Raw genomic sequence first — 22,883 nt, 5'->3', positions numbered from 1 at the left:
AATTAGTGTTTTAGGAATTCACTGATGAGATTTCATTCTAGAAGTTCTCTTTCCTACTTTTAGTTAAAAAAAAAACAAAAAAAAAAAAAAAAACACTCCTTAACTTATGCAAAGCTAATACCATGAAACATGCCCATTGACTCTGCAATCGATTCTTCAACCTAACAACTGACTCCACACAAAGTAAGTTTTACAACTCAAGACAAAATCTCACTGAATTCAAAGTCCATGTGCCTGTGACACTGTATTCAAGTCCATGTGCCTGTGACACTGTATTCACAGTCCATGTGCCTATGACACTGTATTCACAGTCCATGTGCCTGTGACACTGTATTAAAGTCCATGTGCCTGTGACACTGTATTCACAGTCCATGTGCCTGTGACTCTGTATTCACAGTCCATGTGCCTGTGACTCTGTATTCACAGTCCATGTGCCTGTGACACTGTATTCAAGTCCATGTATGTGCCTGTGACACTGTATTCACAGTCCATGTGCCTGTGACACTGTATTCAAAGTCCATGTACCTATGACTCTGTGTTCACAGTCCATGTGCCTGTGACACTGTATTCACAGTCCATGTGCCTGTGACACTGTATTCAAAGTCCATGTACCTGTGACTCTGTGTTCACAGTCCATGTGCCTGTGACACTGTATTCAAGTCCATGTGCCTGTGACACTGTATTCACAGTCCATGTGCCTGTGACACTGTATTCAAAGTCCATGTACCTATGACTCTGTGTTCACAGTCCATGTGCTTGACACTGTATTCACAGTCCATGTGCCTGTGACACTGTATTCAAAGTCCATGTACCTGTGACTCTGTGTTCACAGTCCATGTGCCTGTGACACTGTATTCAAGTCCATGTGCCTGTGACACTGTATTCACAGTCCATGTGCCTGTGACACTGTATTCACAGTCCATGTGCCTGTGACACTGTATTCAAGTCCATGTGCCTGTGACACTGTATTCACAGTCCATGTACCTGTGACACTGTATTCACAGTCCATGTACCTGTGACTCTGTGTTCAAAGTCCATGTGCCTGTGACTGTGTTCAAAGTCCATGTACCTGCGACACTGAATTCAATTCCATGTACCTGCGACACTGAATTCAATTCCATGTACCTGCGACACTGAATTCAATTCCATGTACCTGCCACTCCCTCTTTTGAAAGGAGACAAAGTTGATTCCAGTGACCTGAAAAACATCTTAAAGAACCTGGGGGTTGAACTCACAGAGAGGGAGCAAGAAAGGCTGCTGAAAACACTGCCTGTTGATGGTGAGCCAAGGGAAGACCCACGGGTTTCTAGGAGCCTTTCTGTTTTGCTGTGGCTTTTGTTTTTGTTTTTGTTTTTTTTTTTGTCTGTAGGGTCTGTGTAAAGCTCTCTAGCTCTACTACTGTTTATTTTCCTCTAAAAATACAAAAAAGAAAGAAAAAAGAAAAGGGAAGGAAGGAAGGGAGAATATTGAATTGTTATAGAATAATTTTGCCCCATTGTCTTTGATACTTTATATTGGAAGTGCCAGAAGTCTGGAGGCGAAAGTTGACATCAACCATAAAGAATGTTATCTTTAGGCCACTAATTTTCTTACATCATAAAATGAGAAAAGAAAACGGAGAGGAAAGTATCATATTCATGGCAAAAAAGTAAAGATGAAGCAACATTTAGCATGTGGAGTCTCTCAGGCACTAGAGAGGTTTGTCACAGTGAGGAAGTTTCTATTCCATAGCTTCACTGTCTCAAATTAAATAGTATACAAAGCAGTGACAGTTCTTTATTTTTGTTTTAATGCTTTATGATTATTGTGTGCATGATATATGTGTGTGCATGTGCCATGGATTCGTGTGGAGGCCAAGCGTGAGCTTGTGAAGTCAGTTCTCTCCCATCACCTGTATGTAGGTGCTGAGCTGCAACTTGTTGTCAGGCTTACAGAGCAGACGCCTTTACCCTCTGAGCCATCTCAGCAGCCCTAGACAGCTCTTTTTAAAATGATGATTATTAGCCGGGCGGTGGTGGCGCACGCCTTTAATCCCAGCACTCGGGAGGCAGAGGCAGGCGAATCTCTGTGAGTTCGAGGCCAGCCTGGGCTACCAAGTGAGTTCCAGGAAAGGCGCAAAGCTACACAGAGAAACCCTGTCTCGAAAAACCAAAAAAAAAAAAAAAAAAAAAAAAAATGATGATTATTAAATAATTTGTATTATGCTACTTTTATGATATCAAGTCAGTTTCCCATTAAATGAACTATGGTTTTTCCTTAGATTCTGGGAAAGTGTATTACAACAGGGTGTTAAAAGGCGTGAAATCCTTCAATGGTAAGTAACTCAATTAAAAGACACATGTTGACATTCACTGTTTATTAAATAATTAATTGTGAATCCTTGCTTTGCTATAACTCCTTATTTCTGATTCTTTATATCAGAAATAGCATATATTTCATCTTAGAGCAGTGGTTCTCAACCTTCCTAGTGCTGCGACCCTTTAATACAGTTCCTCATGTTGTGGTGATCCCTAACCATAAAATTATTTTCACTGCTACTTCATAACTGTAATTTTGCTGCTGTTATAAATCATAATGTAAATATCTGGTATGCAGGATATCTGATATGTGGCCCCTGTGAAAGGACCATTTGACCCCACTAGGGGGTCACAACCCATGGATTAAGAACCACTGTCTTAGAGGGAATTCTATAGCATTTTTCATATTTTCTTACCTTTGTCTGGCCTCCTCATGTTGTAACCGAGACAAAATTTATTTTTACCTATTTTATTGACTTTCTGTGTGTCCTTGGACAAGGCTATTTGGGGTTTCAACTTTGTTGAAACAATTTCAAGGCTCTTTTGTACTATTTTATTTTAATGGAATTTATGGTCATTGTATCACTTAGAATTTGATTGGGGAAACATAGTTACTAGGAGCAACAAGGTCAGGGAATTTATTACAAGATTAAGCCATGGAGTTGTAAGATATGGTGAAGGACTCTGAGGGCTGCTACCTCTGCTCCTGGTAATGGGCTCGAACTCACTTCATTTGTGACTCCTAAGTATGCAGAATTTATCACAGAACTGTACAGGAAAGGAATCTGCAGACATAGAACAATAAGAATATTATGCTTCTCAGCCAGCTGTCCCACTGCCCTAGGAAGCAACTGGGTAGCCTTATGCAAACACGCTTTGCCCCTCAGTGTAAATAGAAAGCCCGACTTGGCCCCATTCGCTCACAGAGGGGGGTGACTGAAACCTCACTTCAGCTTTGCAATTATGCAGGGTTCTCTTTGACAAATACTATCCCAAAACTGCACAGAAAAGCTGTGGGTGTGACTCAGTGGTAGAGCTTCTTGCTTAGCATGTGTGTGAGGCCCTGGGTTCAAGTCAAAACACAGAAGAAAAAATAAAAACCTATACAGAAAATGGAATTCTTGAAAACATAGTTTCAACTTAGTAAGTTGGTACAGTCAAAACCAGTTAAAATCATTAAAGGTACTAATAATGAGTTTGCATATAGAAGGCGTTGGTAAAGTTCACCTTCTTATTACCTCATATCTTTTTTCCTAAGAGGGAAAGGTTCAGGTAAATAACCTGGATGGTTTCCTAAAAAGACTGGGAATCAAACTCAATGAAGAAGAATTTGCAAAGCTGTCAGAAGACCTCCCAGTGGATGGTGAGTGCTACAGATCCCCCCAGGCATCTTCTTATCTTTGTGTCATAAAATACATGTTAAATTGGGTGTAACTGATGACAGATACATGTTAGAAAAATTGGAGAAGCTAATATTAAAACAAGAATAAAACTTGGATCTTTATTACACCAAAACAAAATCAGCATAATCTATCTGTTTCTAAAAGAATTGCTAAAATGCCTTTAATCCCAGCACTCAGAAGGCTGAGGCTGAGGCAGACAGACCTCTGTGAGTTCAAGGCTAGCCTCATCTACATAGTGAGTTTCAGGCTGGCTAGAGCTACACAGTGAGACTCTGTCACACATGCATGCACACACACATGTGTGTGAATATGCACACACACGCACTCACACACAAATTATAGTGATATGAAAAGTTGTAGAGAGGTCAACAGGCCCATCCTTCCACCGTTCCTCAGTTTGTGAAATCTGAGGTTCAGATGATGGTGCAGGACACCTTCCAGTTCCTTCTGTGCCTCGAACAGCTTAGTTTGTCCCATTTTCTTCTCCTTAAGTTGTCTTGTTCCACATCTTTATGTTCCTTGATTTTTTTCTTTATTCAACTTCTCTTCCATATAAAATTTCTTCGTTCTTTCTGAATCTCTCACAGTCTATGCCAATACATCAAATATTTTGAGCCTTGGTCCTCCAGGAAGGAATCCTAGAGCATACGGGGCTAGGTTAGTAGCCCCTGCCTCCGCTGTTTATTCATACATGGACTTAAATCACTGGAATCCTAGGTCAATCCAGTAGTGTTTTCAAAAGTTGTTTATAATGGCTTCTGAGACACCATGGAAAATATACTTGTCCTGACCCAGTTTCTTAGGTATAAGTGACATTCCCATTTAATGGAGATCACATTAATTCCTTGAGGTCCAGGAATTTAATAAGTCAATGGAAAATTCAGAGGGTGAAGATTTTTATTGGTTGTTTTTACCGCAAATATACCCTGTTTCTTTTTCTCTGTTTATGGTATTAATTCCATTGTGCCTTTTCTCATAGATGATGGGAAGGCTGATCTGAAAAAGGTGATGGATAGAGTTAGAACCATTACAGGTGAGTGGGCAATTGTGAATCCCAGATGCTCAGTGTTTATAGTCAGTATATTTTATCATCCTTTAGCTGTCATGTTAATTATGACATTTGCCTTATTTGTTAAATATTGAAAATCAAATCAGTGGCATTTTGCTTGTTTCTGGTATATTTTTCATTTCAATATATTTTTTCTCTCTTTATTTTAGAATAACCAGTCTCTATATTAGTAAGATAATAGCTGCCACAAAACTGTGCTAAATATTTCAGATAACTTATAACGTCTAACGATGGGACTGGCAGATATCACTTTAGTGCATGCAACTATTTGCATGTATTATAGTTGAATAAAGGAATGCATGGTGTGGACATCTGTTGTTGGTTGATTTTTACTCTTTGGCTTCCAAATAAATCACACAGAGTCTTATTATTACTTATGAATGCCCAGCCTTAGCTTGGCTTGTTGCTAGCCAGCTTTCCTTAACTTAAATTATCCCATCTACCTTTTGCCTCTGGGCTTTTTCTTTTTCTTACTTTTGTATATCTTACTTTCACTCTTACTCTGTGGCTGGCTGGGTGGCTGGGTGGCTGGGTGGCTGGGTGGCTGGTTCCTAGCATCCTCCTGTCCTTGTTCTTGCTCCTTCTTTATCCTCCCAGATTACTCCTCCCATTTATTCTCCCTACTTGCCAGCCCTGTCTATCCTTTCCTGCCAACCCAATGACTGTTCAGCTCTTTGTTAGATCAATCAGGTGTTTTAGACAGCAAAGTAACACAGCTTTACAGAGTTAAACAAATGCAGCATGAAAGAACGTAACACAAACTGGCTTTTTAGAGTCCATTCCCTATGGTGCGATGCCTTGTTCAGCCTTGATGTAAGGAGGAGGGGCTAGGTCCAGCCCCAGTTTGGTATGCCAGCTCTGTTGACTACCCAAGCAAGGCCTTACCCTCTATGAGGAGGGGATAAGGGTGAGATGGGGGTAGGTGTCGGGGAGCAGGAGAAGGGGAGGGAGGCAAAACAGGGGTTGTTATGTAAAAAGAAAGAAAAAAATTTTTTTTGTTTTTTTTCAAAACAGGGTTTCTGTGTGTAGTTTTGGTGCCTGTCCTGGATCTCGCTCTGTAGACCAGGCTGGCCTCAAACTCACAGAGATCTACCTGGCTTCTGCCTCCCGAGTGCTGGGATTAAAGACATGTGCCTTCACTGCTTGGTGAAAAAAAAATTTTTTAAAGAAAAAAAAAGAATGCAACACATCTTTGCATCATTAAAGAAATGTCCCACAGCATAAACAAATGTAACACATCTTAAAATAATATTCCACAACAGATAATCTCTACATTCAAAGTTACCTTGACACTTTATATATGTGTGTGTGTGTGTATATATATATATATATACATACATATATACATATATATATATACATCTGAATGTGGGTGTGTGTTCCCGAGTTCAGGTACCTAAGGAAGTTAGAGGCATTGGATGCCCCTGGAACTGAGGTACAGGTGGTTGTGAGCTGAGAATCAAACTCTGGGCCTCTGCAAAAACAGAAAATGCTGAGTCATCTTTCCAGCTTTTTTTATTAGCATTTAGGATCAAATCTCTTTGACTGTAATAGTAGGTACCCTTGTAGAACTGTTTGACCTCTGCTCCCATTCCGTACCTTCTCATGCAGTGTATCATAGATTATTTATTTCCCCATTTAGAATTATTAGATGAAAATCTAAATTTGTATATGTAATGATGTGTATTGATTTTTTTAAAATTTTATTTTACAATACCATTCAGTTCTACATATCAGCCACGGGTTCCCCTATTCTCCCCCTCCCACCCCCTCTCCTTACCTCCAGCCCACCCCCCATTCCCACCTCGTCCAGGGCAAAGCCTCCCCAAGGACTGTGATCGACCTGGTAGACTCAGTCCAGGCAGGTCCAGTCCCTTCCTCCCAGACTGAGCCAAGTGTCCCTGCATAAGCTCCAGGTTTCAAACAACCAACTCATGCAATGAGCACAGGACTTGGTCCCACTGCCTAGTTGCCTCCCAAACTGATCAAGCCAATCAACTGTCTCACCTATTCAGAGGGCCTGATCCAGCTGGGGGCCCCTCAGCCTTTGGTTCATATTTCATGTGTTTCCATTCATTTGGCTATTTTTTTTCAATAATTGAGTAAAACCGAAATTTATTATAAGCCACAGTTGTCCTAGGGACCTCCATGCTATATATATAGCTTCCATGGTTCTATGGGTTGTGGTCTGATTGTTCTTTATTTTATATCTAGAATCCACTTATGAGTGAGTACATACCATGACTGTCTTTCTGGGTTTGGGTTACCTCACTCAGGATGATTTTTTCTAGTTCCATCCTTTTGCCTGCAAATTTCATGCTTTCATCGTTTTTCTCTGCTGAGTAGTACTCCATTGTGTGTGTATATGTACCACATTTTTTCCATCCATTCTTCCGTTGATGGGCATCTAGGTTGTTTCCAGGTTCTAGCTATTACAAATAGTGCTGCTATGAACATAGCTGAGCATGTATCTTTATGGAATGAGTCATCATTCCTTGTGTATATGTCCAAGAGTGGGATGGCTGGGTCTTGAGGTAGTTCGATTCCTAATTTTCTGAGAAACCGCCATACTGATTTCCACAGTGGTTGTACAAGTTGTGTATTGATTTTTTAGGAGGAGAAGTGGATATCAAAAATGTGAAACCCATTCTATCAAAAATAGGAATAGAGCTTTCAGACAAAGAATTCTCAAAAGTGATGGAAAAACTCCCTTTTGATGGTAAGTATTTCAAATGCTAATATGACTTTAGAGCATTTGGGCTTTTTAATACTTAAAAAAATTTAACATGGGCTTGGAGAGATGGCTCAGAGGTTAAGAGCACCGATGACTCTTCCAGAGGTCCTGAGTTCAATTCCCAGCAACCACATGGTGGCTCACAACCATCTGTAATGAGATCTGGTGCCCTCCTCTGTATAATAAATAAATAACTCTTTAAAAAATTTAACAACTAAAATTATCCCCATTTCCTAAGATTAAAGGGATTCTTGAGGGATATTTGCACCTATAAAATTCTTAACTTTTAATTTGGGAAGAAGTGTCCCCATCATGTTGAACTATGCTGTCCAAAGGAAGGAGTGTCCACTGCTATCCTTACCTCCTGGGTACCTACAGGTGACTATGGAATTACGGAAGGAAAGGGTTATGTTAACCTAGAGGAGGATTTTTAAAAAGGTGAGATGGAACAAACACACACATGTACATGCACACATACACAAGCATGCATGTACACACATGCATACACATGCACACACACTCAAGCAAATTGTACTTAAACTAAATTTTCCAGTAACTCCACCATGTTCTAAACTTTCCCTAATAGTATCTCAAATTGTATTTTAATGGAGTACTTTGTAAGGCAAGCAATAAGATTTTAGTCTTACTGAAATAATGTTAGTGAATTACCACATTATTTCACCATTACCTTAAATTTGCACTTTTTTTTTGTAGATGATAACAAGGTCTTTAAGAACAGGTTACTAGACACGGTGACGTCTCTCAAAGGTGAGTGAGAAGTGTGTTGAGAATGAAAAGAAAATTGTGATTCCCCACATCTATGTAGTCAGCATGACAATTTTGAGCGCTGGACGCTAACATCTCTGTGTATCAGTTGGCAAATGTCTCCTCTGTGTTCCATCTTACAAGAGGAAGTTCCACATGGGAAAGGAAATACCACATTTCAAGTTTGCATTGCAAAAATTATAGAAATGATCACCAGTGATCCAAAGGATTTGATCAGCAGCAAGTATAAGTAAAATTAGGATTTCAGCCATTAACAGTGAGCCCTATGTATTATTCAGAATAAAGAATGTTTTCCACCCATAAACTAAACTTCCCTGAATATTTGTTGCCATTTTAAACTTTGGTCTGTGTAGGTTCCTCAAGTTAAGACTCAAAGGAAGTAGCGTGTGTCCTAATTAAATAATAGACTTTGAATAGGTTTTAGTGAGTAGATAATGATCCCAAAATAGTATGCACACTCTGTGAGTAATGACATGGTGCTCAAAAAACTCACAATGTGGTATGTGTATCAATAAAATGTAAGAAGGCCTCTGTGGGCATCATTTAATCTTCTCTGTGCTACATTCTTTAGGTGGTAAAGTCGATGTCAACAACCTGAACACAGTTCTGGGCAACATGGGAGTCAAACTTTCAAATATGGAGCTTAGAGATCTGAATCAAAGCATACACGTTGGTGGTGAGCATCTGACCGACATCAAACATCAGAGTCCCTTCGTGTCACTGTAATGTACTTACATAGACTGTATCATTTCTAAAGAAGAGAACCTTACTTTCTCAGCTGGGGAAGTTATGAAGTCCTAGATTAAGGCTCCTGCATCCACTGACTGCTTCTTGCTGTATCATTACACAGTCGAGCCCTCATGGACTAAGCTATTAAAAGTCCTGCTTTCAAGGCTAAAGGAATGACTCTGTGGGTAAAGCACGTGCAGGCATTAGGCCCTTGGTTCAGATTCCCAGATCCTGTATAAAAGGGGCACAGTAGCATGACTGCAATCCCAGCACTTCTACTGTGGCATGGGAATCCCCAGCAGCTCAAGGGCCAGGCAGCCTGGCATAGGCAGCAGCTAAAACAGAGATCCTATCTTAAACAAGATAGGTGAGGATCAAAACTCAGAGTTGTCCACTGACCGCCCAACGGGCACACACATGCGCACGCACATACACACACATACCAATGAGATTTTTTAATCCCACCTTTTAATAGTACTAAGATGGCAAATAAACTCTTTGTGAGTTTTAAAGAGAACATACATTCAAATAATGATACCACAGTTTAGTTCAAAGAACCTTTGTATGTATGTATGTATGTTTGTTTGTTTGTGTTACATATCCTTTTCAAAGAAGAAGGGAGAGCCCAGAAGAGCCATGTCGGGGGCACCATGCAAAACACCTGATTGTATTTTAGCACATGAGCAGCCACTTTCCTATCTAAAAAGATAAAACATTATTCTTTGGTTCATGAGATTTTTGCTTTCACAAGTACCACATAGTACATAAGTCTTCCACATTTTGACTATGAGCTCAAACTCTCAGGATAGACCTATGTCTTAGTCACCTTTTCTCTCAATATAAACAAATCTGATCCACTATAAGCCAGAAATTGCATTGTTGAACTTTTAAGTTTTTTTTTAAGACTTTTGATATTTTAAGTGACAAGAAAGTTGAATGAATCATTTACAGAGTGTTCTTTCGGATGTGTATATACATTGTGGAATGGCTACATCCAGCTGATTAGCATACTCATTACTTAATTTCTGTGATGAGTACACATAAAATCTGTTCTTACTAAATATTCAAATATAGAATACTAACTGTTGTACGGTAGATATTTTGAACCATTCTCTGATCTAGCTGAACTGTTTACCTTTGATCACCATCTTCCCGACTTTACTCCTGGGCCAGCCCGTTAGCCAGCATTGTACTTCTTATTTCCCAGGCTCAACTCTTTTACACTTCATGTGTATTTGTAAAATTGTGTGATGGTTTTCTTTCTGTGCCTGACACCTCATGTTGTCCCTTCCCTCCCAATGCCTCTAATTTATTTTCTGGTCTGCTCTTACTAGCACTTCAGTGCTATGCTGAATAGAAGTGATAAGAGTGAATGCAGGTGTCTTGTGATAAATCTTGGTGGAAAAGTTTTCATTTCCCCATTGGTTACAATATTAAATTGTGGGATTTTTATGAATGTTCTTGAGTATATTGAGGATCATGGGTTGTTTTTTTTTATCTATTTAATTATTCTATCTATTGATTGAAGAAGGTAGTAGTTATCTTCCTACCACACCTACAAAATACCTGGTACAAGTTATTTAGGAAATAAATAGATGTCTGGATGACTGAAGAGTCTTGGAGATTCAGAGTCTGATATTGGTAGAGATACACCTCTTGGTCGTATCACCACATATGTTCCATATGGTAAATGTGGCTGTGGGGGGAGGGGGAGCAAGCAACTGATTGTATCTTGAACTAGGAACAGAAAGAAAGGATGGTGCCAACTTCAGGCTTTGATGAAAATCTGCTAATGAGCATTACCACTGACTCCGACAGGAACCTCCTGAGGTGTATCTCAAGAGACTCTGCTGTCTCTGGTAGTAATGGGGCTGCAGAAGGCCTGACTGTCGTTTTCCCACTGAGCTCCACACTAGTTGCAACCAGGGAGGTGGAGTACCATTCGGGATGCTTTTGTCCTCTCCCAGCACATCCAGCCTGAGATTTCCACACCTCCCTTGCTGTACACCAGGGCTCCCCTTTAGAAACTAGTCAAGATATAGTTTGGGTCCTTTTTGAAGAAGCCCCAGGAGACAGTGCTAGGCCTTTCATGTTGACCATCTTGCTGATGTCACTCCAGAATCTTCCTTTTTGATGCTTGTCGAAGGAGAAAAGACAAGGTGATAACCTAGAAAGTGTGTTCAATGGCTGTTTCTGAAGTATGTGGGCAATGGGGTGGTGCCCAAAGTGATGAGAGTCATTCCTGTGAGTGTGTGCAGAGTCCCATAGTCTTGGTTACATCGTAATGTGGTTTTAATCTTCCCTATAGTTGATGAGAAAATTCCTCTACAGACACTGATGGAAAAACTGAAAGACTACACAGGTGAGTGGAAAAGTTATAAAATTAGGTTTGGGCTATCCACATTAACGTTTTATAGTCACTAATGTTTCTCAGTACTCAATGTTTGACTTATAAATTCTACTGTTTTTGCATACTTGATAACGATATTTGACTCTAGAACTCCATGTTTTAAAATTCTCTGTAGTTTGGAATGAGATTCTATAGTCTGTTATGATATTATAATTTACTTCAGTGGTTCTTTGTAAACAAAATAGAGAAAGACACAACAAACCTGAATGAAGTTTTCAAATGATCAAGTCAATGTCCTCATTGTATTCATTGTAATTCTTTTCAAAACCAAAATGATATTTTTGGCTAAGTATACCCATAAACCCAGAGCTCTGGAGACTGAGGCAAGAGGATCCCGAATTCAAATCAAGTCTCAGCTATGTAACTCTGAGGCCAATATGGGACATATAGGAAGACCCTGTTCAAAAATAAAGACACAAATAAATAAACATGAAGTTATCTTTGAAGAAAGTTGTATATAAGTATCTTTTTATAAATTAAGTTAGACCTGATGAGATGGCTCTGCAGGAAAAGAGAAAATTGGCTCCTGCAAGTTCTCCTCTGGCCTCCACACCTGCACCATGGCATGTGTATACCACACATGAGCATGCACACACGCACACACACACACACACACACACACACACACACACACACACACACTAAAAAATAAATGTAATAAATTCATCCAGCTTCATTCTAGAAGTTATTATTCAATCACTGTAAAAGAAACTTATTTATATTGTAAAGAGAAATTTGCCTAACAAAGTTATTGATGCAATAGCTTAAATTTTTTTCTTTTTACTTTAATCTTTGGCCTTAAAACTAGGGTATTTTTAATTATAAAGGAACTCTTCCCATTAGACATCAAGCATGGTGTGAACTGTGATGTTCAGCCAGTCTCTTCTGACAGGTGAGAAGATCTCGACTGACGATGTACCAAGTGTCCTGGCAAACCTTGATATCGAGCTCACAGACAAGGAACTGCAGGACCTGATGAAACCGTTGCCCCTCGATGGTGAGTTGGTGGGAGCTTCTCATGAGGTTGAGGCTCCTTTATCAGCATTGCTTTTTTTTAATTGTTCGAAGTAATTAGAGAATAATTTTTAAAACTAAGACTGAAGATGCATAAGAAAGTTATCAGTGTCAGAGTTTGTTTTAGACATAAAGCAGCCATTGGTAAATGTTTTCTGTTCCTGCCCACACACCACTAATGAGCACACATCATAAAAAGACTAAGGGGAAAATGGAAGATACTAGAAACATCAGAATTTTTTTTTCGAGACAAGGTTACAAGGTTTCTCTGTGTTGTTTTGGTGCCTGTCCTTGATCTCGCTCTGTAGACCAGGCTGGCCTCAAACTCACAGAGATCCTCCTGGCTCTGCCTCCCGAGTGCTGGGATTAAAAGTGTGCGCCACCACTGCATGGCGAAACATCAGAATTTAAAAGAAAGGAAAAGTGCATGTATGTGTTGGCATAATAAGACTCATTAAAGGAATATATTTGGCACATTGAGAAAGATCATTCATTTCATTGTTAGAGATGACAAGTTCAAGCAAAATATTGTCTAACAGCTCCATTGAGAATAACTCAATGTTATATAATTAATCCAATGAAAGTGTTAGAGAGATGGCTCAGTGGTTAAAAACACTGGCTGCTTGACAGAAGACCTGGGTTTAGTTCCCAGCCACATGTTAGCTCACAAATGTCTGTAACTTCATTTCCAAGGACCTGACACCCTCTTCTGAACCCCTTGGACACTAGGCATGCATATAGTGAACAGATATACAGGTAGACAAAACACCCTCACACATATAATAAAAGTAAAGTATATGATTTAATGGTGTTTCATATAGTCACAGACTTGTGTACTTATCACCATTGTCCATTTTAGAATATTTTTGTTATCTGTAAACAGAAACACCACACCCATTGCTAGTCATTCTTTGATCCCAATTCTTCCATACTACTCGGACAGCCACTAACCCATCTTCATCAATTTACCTATTCCAAACAGTTTGTAGAAATGGGATTATGTAATATCTGGTCTCCTGTGAAAGTGCACCCATGTCCTATTATGTACCAGTACTTCACTCCTTTTGTTACTGAATAATCTTACATATTAGAAATATCACATTTTATTTATTATCCGTTCATGAATAAATGAGTATTTAGTTATTTCCACATTTGGGCTAGTATGAATGTTCCCGCAACCATTCACATACAAGTTTTGGGGTGGATGTATGTTTTAACTTTTCTAGGGTATATCTAGAAACAAAATTGCTGGGCCATACAGTAACTTTGTATCTAATGGTCAAAGAAAGCCAGGATAGGGGCTGAGGAAATGACTCAGCAGTTAAGACTTCTCTTTGAAAATACCAGAGTTCAGTTCCCAGTACCCAAATCCTGTGATTCAAAACCACTTATAACTCCATCTCCAGGGGATCTGATTCCTTCTTACCTGCATATACATGTGTACACACACACACACACACACACACACACACACACACACACACACACACGTTAAATAATGAAATAATCTTTTTTAAAAAGAAAGGCAGACTGTCTTCCAGAGTGCCTGTGCTCTTTGGCATTCCCACTAGCAGAGTGTGAGGGTTCTAATTTTTCCACAGCTCCTGTTATTATTACCTGTCCTTGAGTGAGCTGAAGTGGTACCTCAGTCTGTTTCTTTATGTTTCTCTAACAGCACTGATACTGAGCACCTTTTCATGTACACATTGGCCATTTGTGTATCATCTTTGGAGAAATGTCGAGTCCTTGCCTGTGTCCAGTTTTTGTTTGTTTTTGTTTTTGTTTTGTTTGTCAAGACAGGGTTTCTCTGCATAATAGCTCTGACTGTCCTGAACTTGCTTTGTAGACCACACTGGCCTTGAACTCACAGAGATCAACCTGTCCCTGCATCCTGGAGTACTGGGATTAAAGGCTGGGCTACCATGCCCAGTCCTTTGTCCAATTTTAAACTGTATTGGTTTTCTCAGCATAGAAAGTTCTTCATACATTGTAGAAAAGGCTCTTACCATATATTGCTTGCAGAAAGTTTGCTCTATTTTTGTGTGTGGGCTTTATTGACAGTCTAAAAATAGTATTGCCTAATCTAAAGATATTGATGTTTTACATAAATTTCCTCTAGGGTTTCAGCTCTTATGTTTAGGTGTTTGATCTATGTGGAACATATTTTGTGTCAGAGGGATGAGATTAGAATCCTAAGCAATGATCTCCTCTTACATGTGAAGATCCAGTTCTCCCAGCACCATTTGTTATAAATACTCTTTCTCCCTTGGAATGAACTGATTGTAAACATAAAGAATTATTTCTGCCAGTTTTCTTCTATGGTTTCTATGATTCATGTTACCCCAGAACCCCACTGCCTTGATTGTAAATGCACTGTATCCAGACTCTCTGTATTTTCCATCTTTATGTGGCCTATTACATTTTTTATTACTCTATTTCTTTTTTAAGGACTTTGTTTACCTTTTTCTCTCCCAAGCCTACATATATTTTTAAATCCATTTAGAGGGTCTTTTTGTCTGAATCTCCCCTTACTCTTCATTTGTAACCTTTTCTGTCTGCATGAACAAAAAAAAAAAAAATTGCTGTGTCACTTAGATGGTGGTGAGATGCTGCTGGCTCCTCCCACTCAGTTCCCCTAGTCTCCTGGTGAAGGCATGTTTACTGCCAGCTCTGGGAGCCATTTTCCCACCCCAACTCTGAGAAGCCGCCACCAAGTAGCATGCTGTCAACTGCTCATAATCACCATGTAAGGGTTTGGTAGTAGGACCTCTTAAAAGAGCCACAAACACTGAGCCAGAAAGCCATCTCAGCCTACCAGAGAAAAGGTAACTAGAGAAGCCATGCTTGACTTCATTCTTGTGTGTCTAGAATCTTTTTTTTTTTTTTTTTTTTTTTTTTTTGGTTTTTTGAGACAGGGTTTCTCTGTGTAGTTTTGGTGCCTGTCCTGGATCTCGATCTGTAGACCAGGCTGGCTTCAAACTCACAGAGATCCACCTGGCTCTGCCTCCTGAGTGCTGGGATTAAAGGCATGCACCACCACTGCCTGGCTAGAATCCTTTATTAAGCTTTGTCAGGTTTTATGTAAAAATTTCAGCCACATGTTCAAACACCATATGTAATTGGATGTCCATACCACCTGGCCCCAAATAATCAACTCAGAATCAGAATATAAATTATAAATGCTTGGCCAATGGCTCAGGCTTATTATTAACTAGCTCTTATATTTTAAGTTAACCCATATTCCTTATTTATACTCTGCTATGTGGCAGTACCTTTATTAGCATGGCACATTCATCTCCTGCTCCCTCTGCATCTGGTGGTTACTCCTCAGACTCTGCCCTTCTCCTTCCTGGCATTCTTAGTTTGGACACCACCCCCCTTTACTTCCTGCCTGGCTACTGGCCAATCAGTATGTTATTAAACCAATTTGAATGACAAATCTTTACAGTGTATAAGAGGATTATTCCACAGCATTTGATTATTGCTGCCTTGTAGTAAGTCTTCAGGTTTTAAAGTGTGAGTCTTCCTCCCTTGTCCTTCATTTTCAGGATTATTTGGGGTCTCTTTGCAAATGAATCTTACTATTAGCTTCTAGTTTACTCAAACAAGTTAGTATGGGTTTTGATAAATTGCATTGAATCTGTAGATCAGTTTGAGGGAGAACATCAGGTTCACAATATTGAGTTTGGCGATGAATTTTGGACACAGTTTTATTATTTGAGTCTTTGAACATTTCCCTCTACCATGCTTGTCATTTTCAGAGTATAAGTGTTCCCATTTTGTTAAATGTATTCTAAAGTATTTTATTCTTCTAGATGTTATTATAATTGGAGTCACTTCTATTTGTTTATTAATTATATACAAAATGGAATTGGTGTTTATAAACAAGTTAGCAGTTTTGAAAGTTTGGAGCTTTTATTGTTAAATTCATACTATTTTGCTAATCTCAAATTTACCATTATGTCATTTATGGGTTTTCTTACAGATACTGGGAAGTTAAGTACTAACAGGCTGCTGAAGGGTGTGAAGGATCTCAAAGGTAAGGGGCCACAGGACAAGGCATAGCATCTGGATTCTCCAGACTTCATGCCACCCAGTTATGGACTGGGACTCATTTAGTGCACAGTTGTGATTCATGGAGCATGCATTTTATCTGCTGTTTCAGTGTAGTTTTTGTGACATGAAGTCTACTATATTTTTACATTTGTTCCCCTTTTTCTCTAAATAAAAAGAGCAAAACAAAGAGCTAGCTATCCATTATTGAAGTACATCATGGAGCCACAGAGGTAATAGTCCACAAACACAAAATGATCCTGCCTTCTGTGCTATGGAATAAAGTTGTGGTATCTGTGGTTTGCTTAGCTCAACTCTTTGATACTGTTTAAACATGTCAGTTTATCAATAAGAATAATTAAAACACATACCACATCTGGCTTTCCTGTTCTCTTGAGGCTTTTGAATGGACAGATTTATTTAGGACTTCAGCCTTATTGAAATGTAATATTACAAAACTGTAGCTAGAGTTTTCCTGTCTTGCCCACAGTCAGGACAAATCTTTGTCACCCGCCAGTCCCACAGCCACTCAGACCCAACCAAGTAAACACAGAGACTTATATTGCTTACAAACTGTATGGCCATGGCAGGCTTCTTGCTAACTGTTCTTATAGCTTAAATTAACCCATTTTTGTAAATCTATACCTTGCCACATGGCTGGTGGCTTACCGGTGTCTTCACATGCTGCTGATCATGGCGGCAGCTGGCAGTGTTTCCCTGCCTCAGCCTTCCGCTTCCCAGAATTCTCCTCTCTCCTTGTCCCACCTACTTCCTGCCTGGCCACTGGCCAATCAGTGTTTTATTTATTGACCAATCAGAGTAATTTGACATACAGACCATCCCACAGCACTTTTTTTTTTGTTTTTTTGTTTTTTGTTTGTTTGTTTGTTTGTTTGTTTTTTTAAAGAGAAAGCCGAGAGGTCAGAGCTCAGAGCTAAAATCTCACCCTTCCTCCTGCTGTCCCAGCTTTCCGAAAAAAGAGCTATATCCTGTCTGTTCGTTTTTTTTATAGTATTTTGTTCTGCCTTCTCATTGGTTGTAAACCCAAACATGTGACTGCCTCGTCACTGTCTGAATGTACAGCCCCCTAGGTCTTAAAGGCATATGTCTCCAATGCTGGCTGTATCCCTGAACACACAGAGATCTATGGGATTAAAGGCGTGTGCCACCACCGCCACACTCTTGCTATGACTCTAATAGCTCTGACCCCCGGGCAACTTTATTTATTAACATACAATCAAAATCACATTTCAGTACAATTAGAATACCACCACACAAAACCATAAAATTTTAGAATTTTAAAATATCTTATTTTGTTTTAGAAGTGTTATTTAAGTTTAATGCTGAAAACAATGCCTTTTTTATGTTGCTATCATGTGACTTTTTTCAAATGATGTTTCACTGCCTCTTTTCTAAGTGGGGAAGATCAAAAAGGATAATCTCCATAGTTCTTTGGAAAATATGGGGTTCAAACTCTCAATGGAAGAATTTGCTGAAGTGACAGAAAACCTAGACACTGATGGTGAGCAATAAGATGGATTTAAACTATCTGTTGACTTTATCTCCTATATGATGAAATATTTAAAATTGTAATCAATATTGACTAGATATTGAAAAACTTAGAGGAGATCTCAATGTTAAGGTAAAAATACTCAATTTAAAATTAAAAAATAATAATATATTTCTATAGGGATTACAAAAATTGCTGGGAGCTAGCAGAATTAGTAAGACATTAGTGAGGGCTGGGCACACAATGCAGTGGTTCAGCGTTTACCTAGCATACATGAGGCCCTGCATTCAGTCCCCAGTACAAGGAAGAAGGGGAAGGGGAGAGGAAGCAGAGAAAGAGAGGGGGAGAAGGGGAAGAGAAGGGAGGGGAAAGGGAAGGAAGGGGAGGGAAGGAAGAAAGGAAGACAGGCAAGGAGAAAAGGAAGGAAGAAAACGTGACGAGGAGAGCAAGAAGTGTAGTGCTAGCAAGCCGGGCTGGAGTGTACAACCGGACTCCAGAACCGTGGGACCTCATCTTGTTTGTTCTGCTGCCCAGTCACTCTGCTGTCTGTCATTACTCCCTTCAGGCAGTGCACCACACAAGCTCAGCAGTGATCTAACTGTAAAGCCCTGTGCATGGTCAAGTCTTTTTAGCTGTTCTGCTGTGTAGTTGGAAGTTTTCCTGTGTCTCTGCCAGCTGGTGGTCTGGACAAATGTCTCCCACTCACATCCCCCAAGTAAACACATAGAGGCTTATATTAATTATAACTTCTCGCCCATTAGCTCAGACTAATTATTGACTAGCTCTTACATTTAAATTAACCCATAATTCTTATTCATGTTTAGCCACATGGCTTTGTACCTTTTCTCAGTTCTACCTTGTCACCTTGCTTCCTCTGAGTCTGGCTGGTGACTCCTGACTCAGCCTTCCTCTTCCCAGAATTCTCCTTGTCTGCTTATCCTGCCTATACTTCCTGCCTAGCTACTGGCCAATGAGCATTTTACTTATCAACCAATCAGAGCAACACATATTCACAGCATGCAGAGTGACATTGCACAGCACTCTGAGGGATTCTTAGTTATTGAAAGTATCACCTTTGTTGCCTGCCTCACTTCCGGATGGTCTGCTCTGACCTCCATTCCTGTCTTGCTTTCTCTCTGCATGAACAATTTAGTCTTCAACACCCACTTGAAAGCTTAGATTCTCCCGATTACTTCATCAGGTCAATATTGATTGCTTTTTGTTTTTATTTATTTGTTTGTTTTGATTTTTTGGGACATGATTTCTCTGTGTATCCCTGGCTGTCCTGTAACTCACTCTGTAGACCAGGTTGGCCTCGAACGCACAAAGATCCACCTGCCTCTGCCTCCCAAGTGCTGGGATTAAAGGCAAGGGCCACCACTGCCTGGCTGCTTTTTGATTTTTTAAATAACAATATGTTCTTTATAGAAATATTTTCATACATGCATATAATATATTCTGATTATATTCACTGCTCCATTATCCTCTCACATACACAAGTATGTGTATGTGTTCTAATTTCTGCCTAAAAAGACACATTTGTCTGAGTCTAGTTTATTTCACGTAGAGTGATTATCCCTAGTTCCATCCACTTTCCTATAAATGATGCACATTTGCTCTTTTGTCTGAATTAACACTTCACTGTGCATATAAAACCACCTTTTCTTTATTCATTCATTGATTAACAGGCACCCAGACTGATTCCTTAACTTATCGGTGGTGACTAAATCCCACAGTAAACACTGTACAGATAGTTCTACAGCATACTGACTTAGATTCCTTCTGGCGTATATCCAGAAGTCTGCCTGGGTCATGTGGCAGTTCTAGTTTTAGTTTCTTGAGAAACATCCATACTAACTTCCATGCCACCAACAGTTGGTAAGTGGTCCTTGTGCATCCTTCCTCCACATCCTCACCAGCACTTGTTTTTGATTTCTTCATGATAACCATTCTGATTGAATGACGCAAGAATCTCAATAATGATTTTATTTGTGTTGCTCTGATTCCTAAGGATGCTGAACACTTTTGCATGTATCTGTGTGGTTTATGCCACTCTTCTTCCCGGAATTTCTGGTTTATGAAATGAGTGAGCAGGATCCCAAGGTTGGTAAATCAGTGGAGAGAGCTCTCAAGTGTTTCCCCCAGTAGTTTCAAATATTCAGATGTTATATTAGATTTTTGATCCATTTTGAGTTGGTTATTTTACAGGAAGAGAAGAAGGGATCTACTTTGTCTTCTCTATGGCTATCCAGTGCCCAGAACATTTGTCAAAGAGGCTATCATTTCTCCAGAGTATGGCTTTTTTTATACATTTGTCAGAATCGGGTGGCTATGGCTGAGAGTTTGTTGGTGGGTCCTCTGTTCTATTCCATTGGTCTAAACATCTGTTTTTCTACCAGTAACTAGCTGCTTTGCTGCTATGGCTCTGTAGTGTAAATTAAAATGAGATATTGTGGTAACTCTAGAATTGCTTTTTTGCTCAGGATTACTTTGCCATTTGGGGGTCTTTTGTGTGTCCACATGGATTCTAGGATTATTACTCTATTTCTGTGAATAATGCCATTGGAATTTTGTGACAGTGACTAAATATGTAGGTTGCTTTTAGTAATGTAGTACTTTTCATACATAAACTTAGTTCCGCTCCTACATCAACATGAGAGGACTTTCCATCTTTGAGTATCTTCAATTTCTTCTTCATTGTTATGTGTTTTTATTTTAAAAATCTTTCACCTCATTGGTGAAATTCCCCTGTATTTTAGGGAGATAGTAGATAGGGATGCTAGATAGAATCGTTTTCCTGCTTTTTTTTTTCTTCTCAGAAATGTTCACTATTGGCTTATAAAAAAAAAGTGCTTGTTTTTATGTGGTGGTTTTATATCCGGTACTTTGCTAAAAAATGTTTCTCAGATCTAAGTGTCTTCTGGTGGCATGTTAGGGTCTAATTTAAGTTTAAGTTCTTAGCATCTTCCCGACCAAGTAATGGAGTCTTTCCCTTTCCTTTCCGTATTCCCTTTATTTCTTTCTGTAGCCTCATTGCTGTCCCTGCCTGGGTCAGGTCGACAGTTGGTGCTTATGTCCTCCCTACTATTTGGAAATGTCCCCAGGGCTCAAGTGGGACTGGTGTGAACCGGAGCTGGGCAGTTCCACCCAGATGGGCTAGGAATTCATCCTAGCAGAGTACAGTGCATGAGGCTCGGGCTTGATCTCCAAGACTTGAAATTAAGTTCCTAATTTATTCATTAAGGCATTAAAATGGAAATGATTATAAGGTGTTTTTAAAATTAGGGGAAGGATTAGGTACACGTGCTATGGCACATGTATGGGGGTCAGAGGACAGCTTCCAGGAAGTCAGTTCTTTACGTTTACTGTGGGGGTCCTAGAGGTAGAACTGAAGTCATCGAGCTTGGTGGCGAGTGCCTTTACCTGCTGAGCCACCTCACTGGCCTCTGGTTACAGACGTTTAAAGGAGAATGAACAAGTTTCCAACAAATATTCTTTTTTATTATTAAGAAATTCTTTTTATTCATTTTACATACCAATCACAGATTCCCCTCTCTTCCTTCCTCCCATCCCCCCTCTACTCCCCTCAACCCTCCTCCAACAAGGTAAGGCCTCCCATGGGAAGTCAGCAGAACCTGGTACACTCAGCTGAGGCAGGTCCAAGCTCCTCCTTCTGCACCAAGGCTGCGCAAAGTGTCCCACCATAAGTAATGGGCTCCAAAAAGCCAGCTCATGCACCAGGGATGGATCTTGATCCTACTGCCAGGGGCCCCTTAAGCAGATCAAGCTACACAACTGTCTCGCTTATGCAGAGGACCTAGTCCAGCCATGGAGGCTCCACAGCTCCAACAGATATTCTTAATAGGGCATAAATTCCTAAAAGTTCAAAAAGCTTAAGAAGTGTCAGAATTGCAATGGGAGTTAAATTAGCTAGACTTCATTATGTATGCATAATCTGTATTTTGTTTTCTGAGCTCATGCCATTGATTGTGTGTTTCTGTTGAACATTTACAGCAAAGGGGAATGCTGATCTGCAGAAAGTGATGGAAAGAGTGAAAGCTGTCACAGGTGAGCACAAAGTCCTGCCACCTAAGTCTTGTATTGAGTCTATTCTTGTAATTACCATTGGCAGTAACTGCTGTGATACTGTTACTTTACTCTGTTTTATAAGCATCTGCCTAAATTGGGCTTTAAAATTAGACTCTTGGTAGTAAAATTTTAGTGTTATATCTTGATGGAGATACTTATTTTCTAAAAATAATTTTGGTAGATGTTTTCTCTTGGTTAATACAATAAAGGTAAACAGAAATTATTGCTTAAAATCTATATAATTGAAACCAAATATAGTGGCACATTTAAATTTTTTTCTTTTCACTCTTTGGAGGCCTGCCACCCAGCTCCCAAATAAATACATGGAGACTTATTTTAACTTATGAATGCAAGGCCTTAGCTTGGCTTGTTTCTAGCCAGCTTTTCTAAATTAAATTAGCCTGTTTCTCTTCTACATTTTGCCTCTGGGCTTTTTCACCTTTCTTTTTCTATATGTCTTTCTTCCCTTCTTACTCCATGGCTGGCTGAGTGGTTGGATGGCTGGCCTCTTGTGTCCTCCTCTCTTTCTCCTTTTCTCACTCCTCCCTCTTCTCTCTTCTTCCAAGTCTGGGTTTCTCCTTCCAATTATTCTCTGTCTGCCAGATCTGCCTATCCTTTCTCCTGCCCAGCTCTTGGCCACTCAATTCTTTATTAGACCAATCAAATGTTTTAAACAGGCACAGTAACACAGCTTTACAGAGTTAAACAAATGCAACATAAAAGAATGCAACACATCTTTGCATCATTAAACAAATATTCCACAGCATAACCAAATATAACACATCTTA

The 22,883-nt window shown here is 39.6% G+C and overlaps 1 protein-coding gene across 1 annotated transcript in view; it reads left to right on the top strand.

The window, feature by feature from the left end:
• The window catches only part of LOC119086963, a 111,467-nt gene that overhangs the window by 42,095 nt on the left and 46,489 nt on the right, over positions 1-22,883 (top strand). Inside the window, exons 31-42 of the mRNA XM_037201094.1 lie at positions 1,176-1,280; positions 2,262-2,315; positions 3,557-3,661; positions 4,681-4,734; positions 7,385-7,489; positions 8,219-8,272; positions 8,862-8,966; positions 11,328-11,381; positions 12,322-12,426; positions 16,429-16,482; positions 17,914-18,018; positions 22,021-22,074. Coding sequence (XP_037056989.1) covers positions 1,176-1,280; positions 2,262-2,315; positions 3,557-3,661; positions 4,681-4,734; positions 7,385-7,489; positions 8,219-8,272; positions 8,862-8,966; positions 11,328-11,381; positions 12,322-12,426; positions 16,429-16,482; positions 17,914-18,018; positions 22,021-22,074 — 954 coding nt within the window. The remainder of the gene's footprint in view (positions 1-1,175; positions 1,281-2,261; positions 2,316-3,556; positions 3,662-4,680; positions 4,735-7,384; positions 7,490-8,218; positions 8,273-8,861; positions 8,967-11,327; positions 11,382-12,321; positions 12,427-16,428; positions 16,483-17,913; positions 18,019-22,020; positions 22,075-22,883) is intronic.

The sequence above is a fragment of the Peromyscus leucopus genome, chromosome 8b (assembly GCF_004664715.2).
Source record: "Peromyscus leucopus breed LL Stock chromosome 8b, UCI_PerLeu_2.1, whole genome shotgun sequence".
NCBI lineage: Eukaryota > Metazoa > Chordata > Mammalia > Rodentia > Cricetidae > Peromyscus > Peromyscus leucopus.
This window is presented reverse-complemented; position numbering and strand designations above follow the sequence as displayed.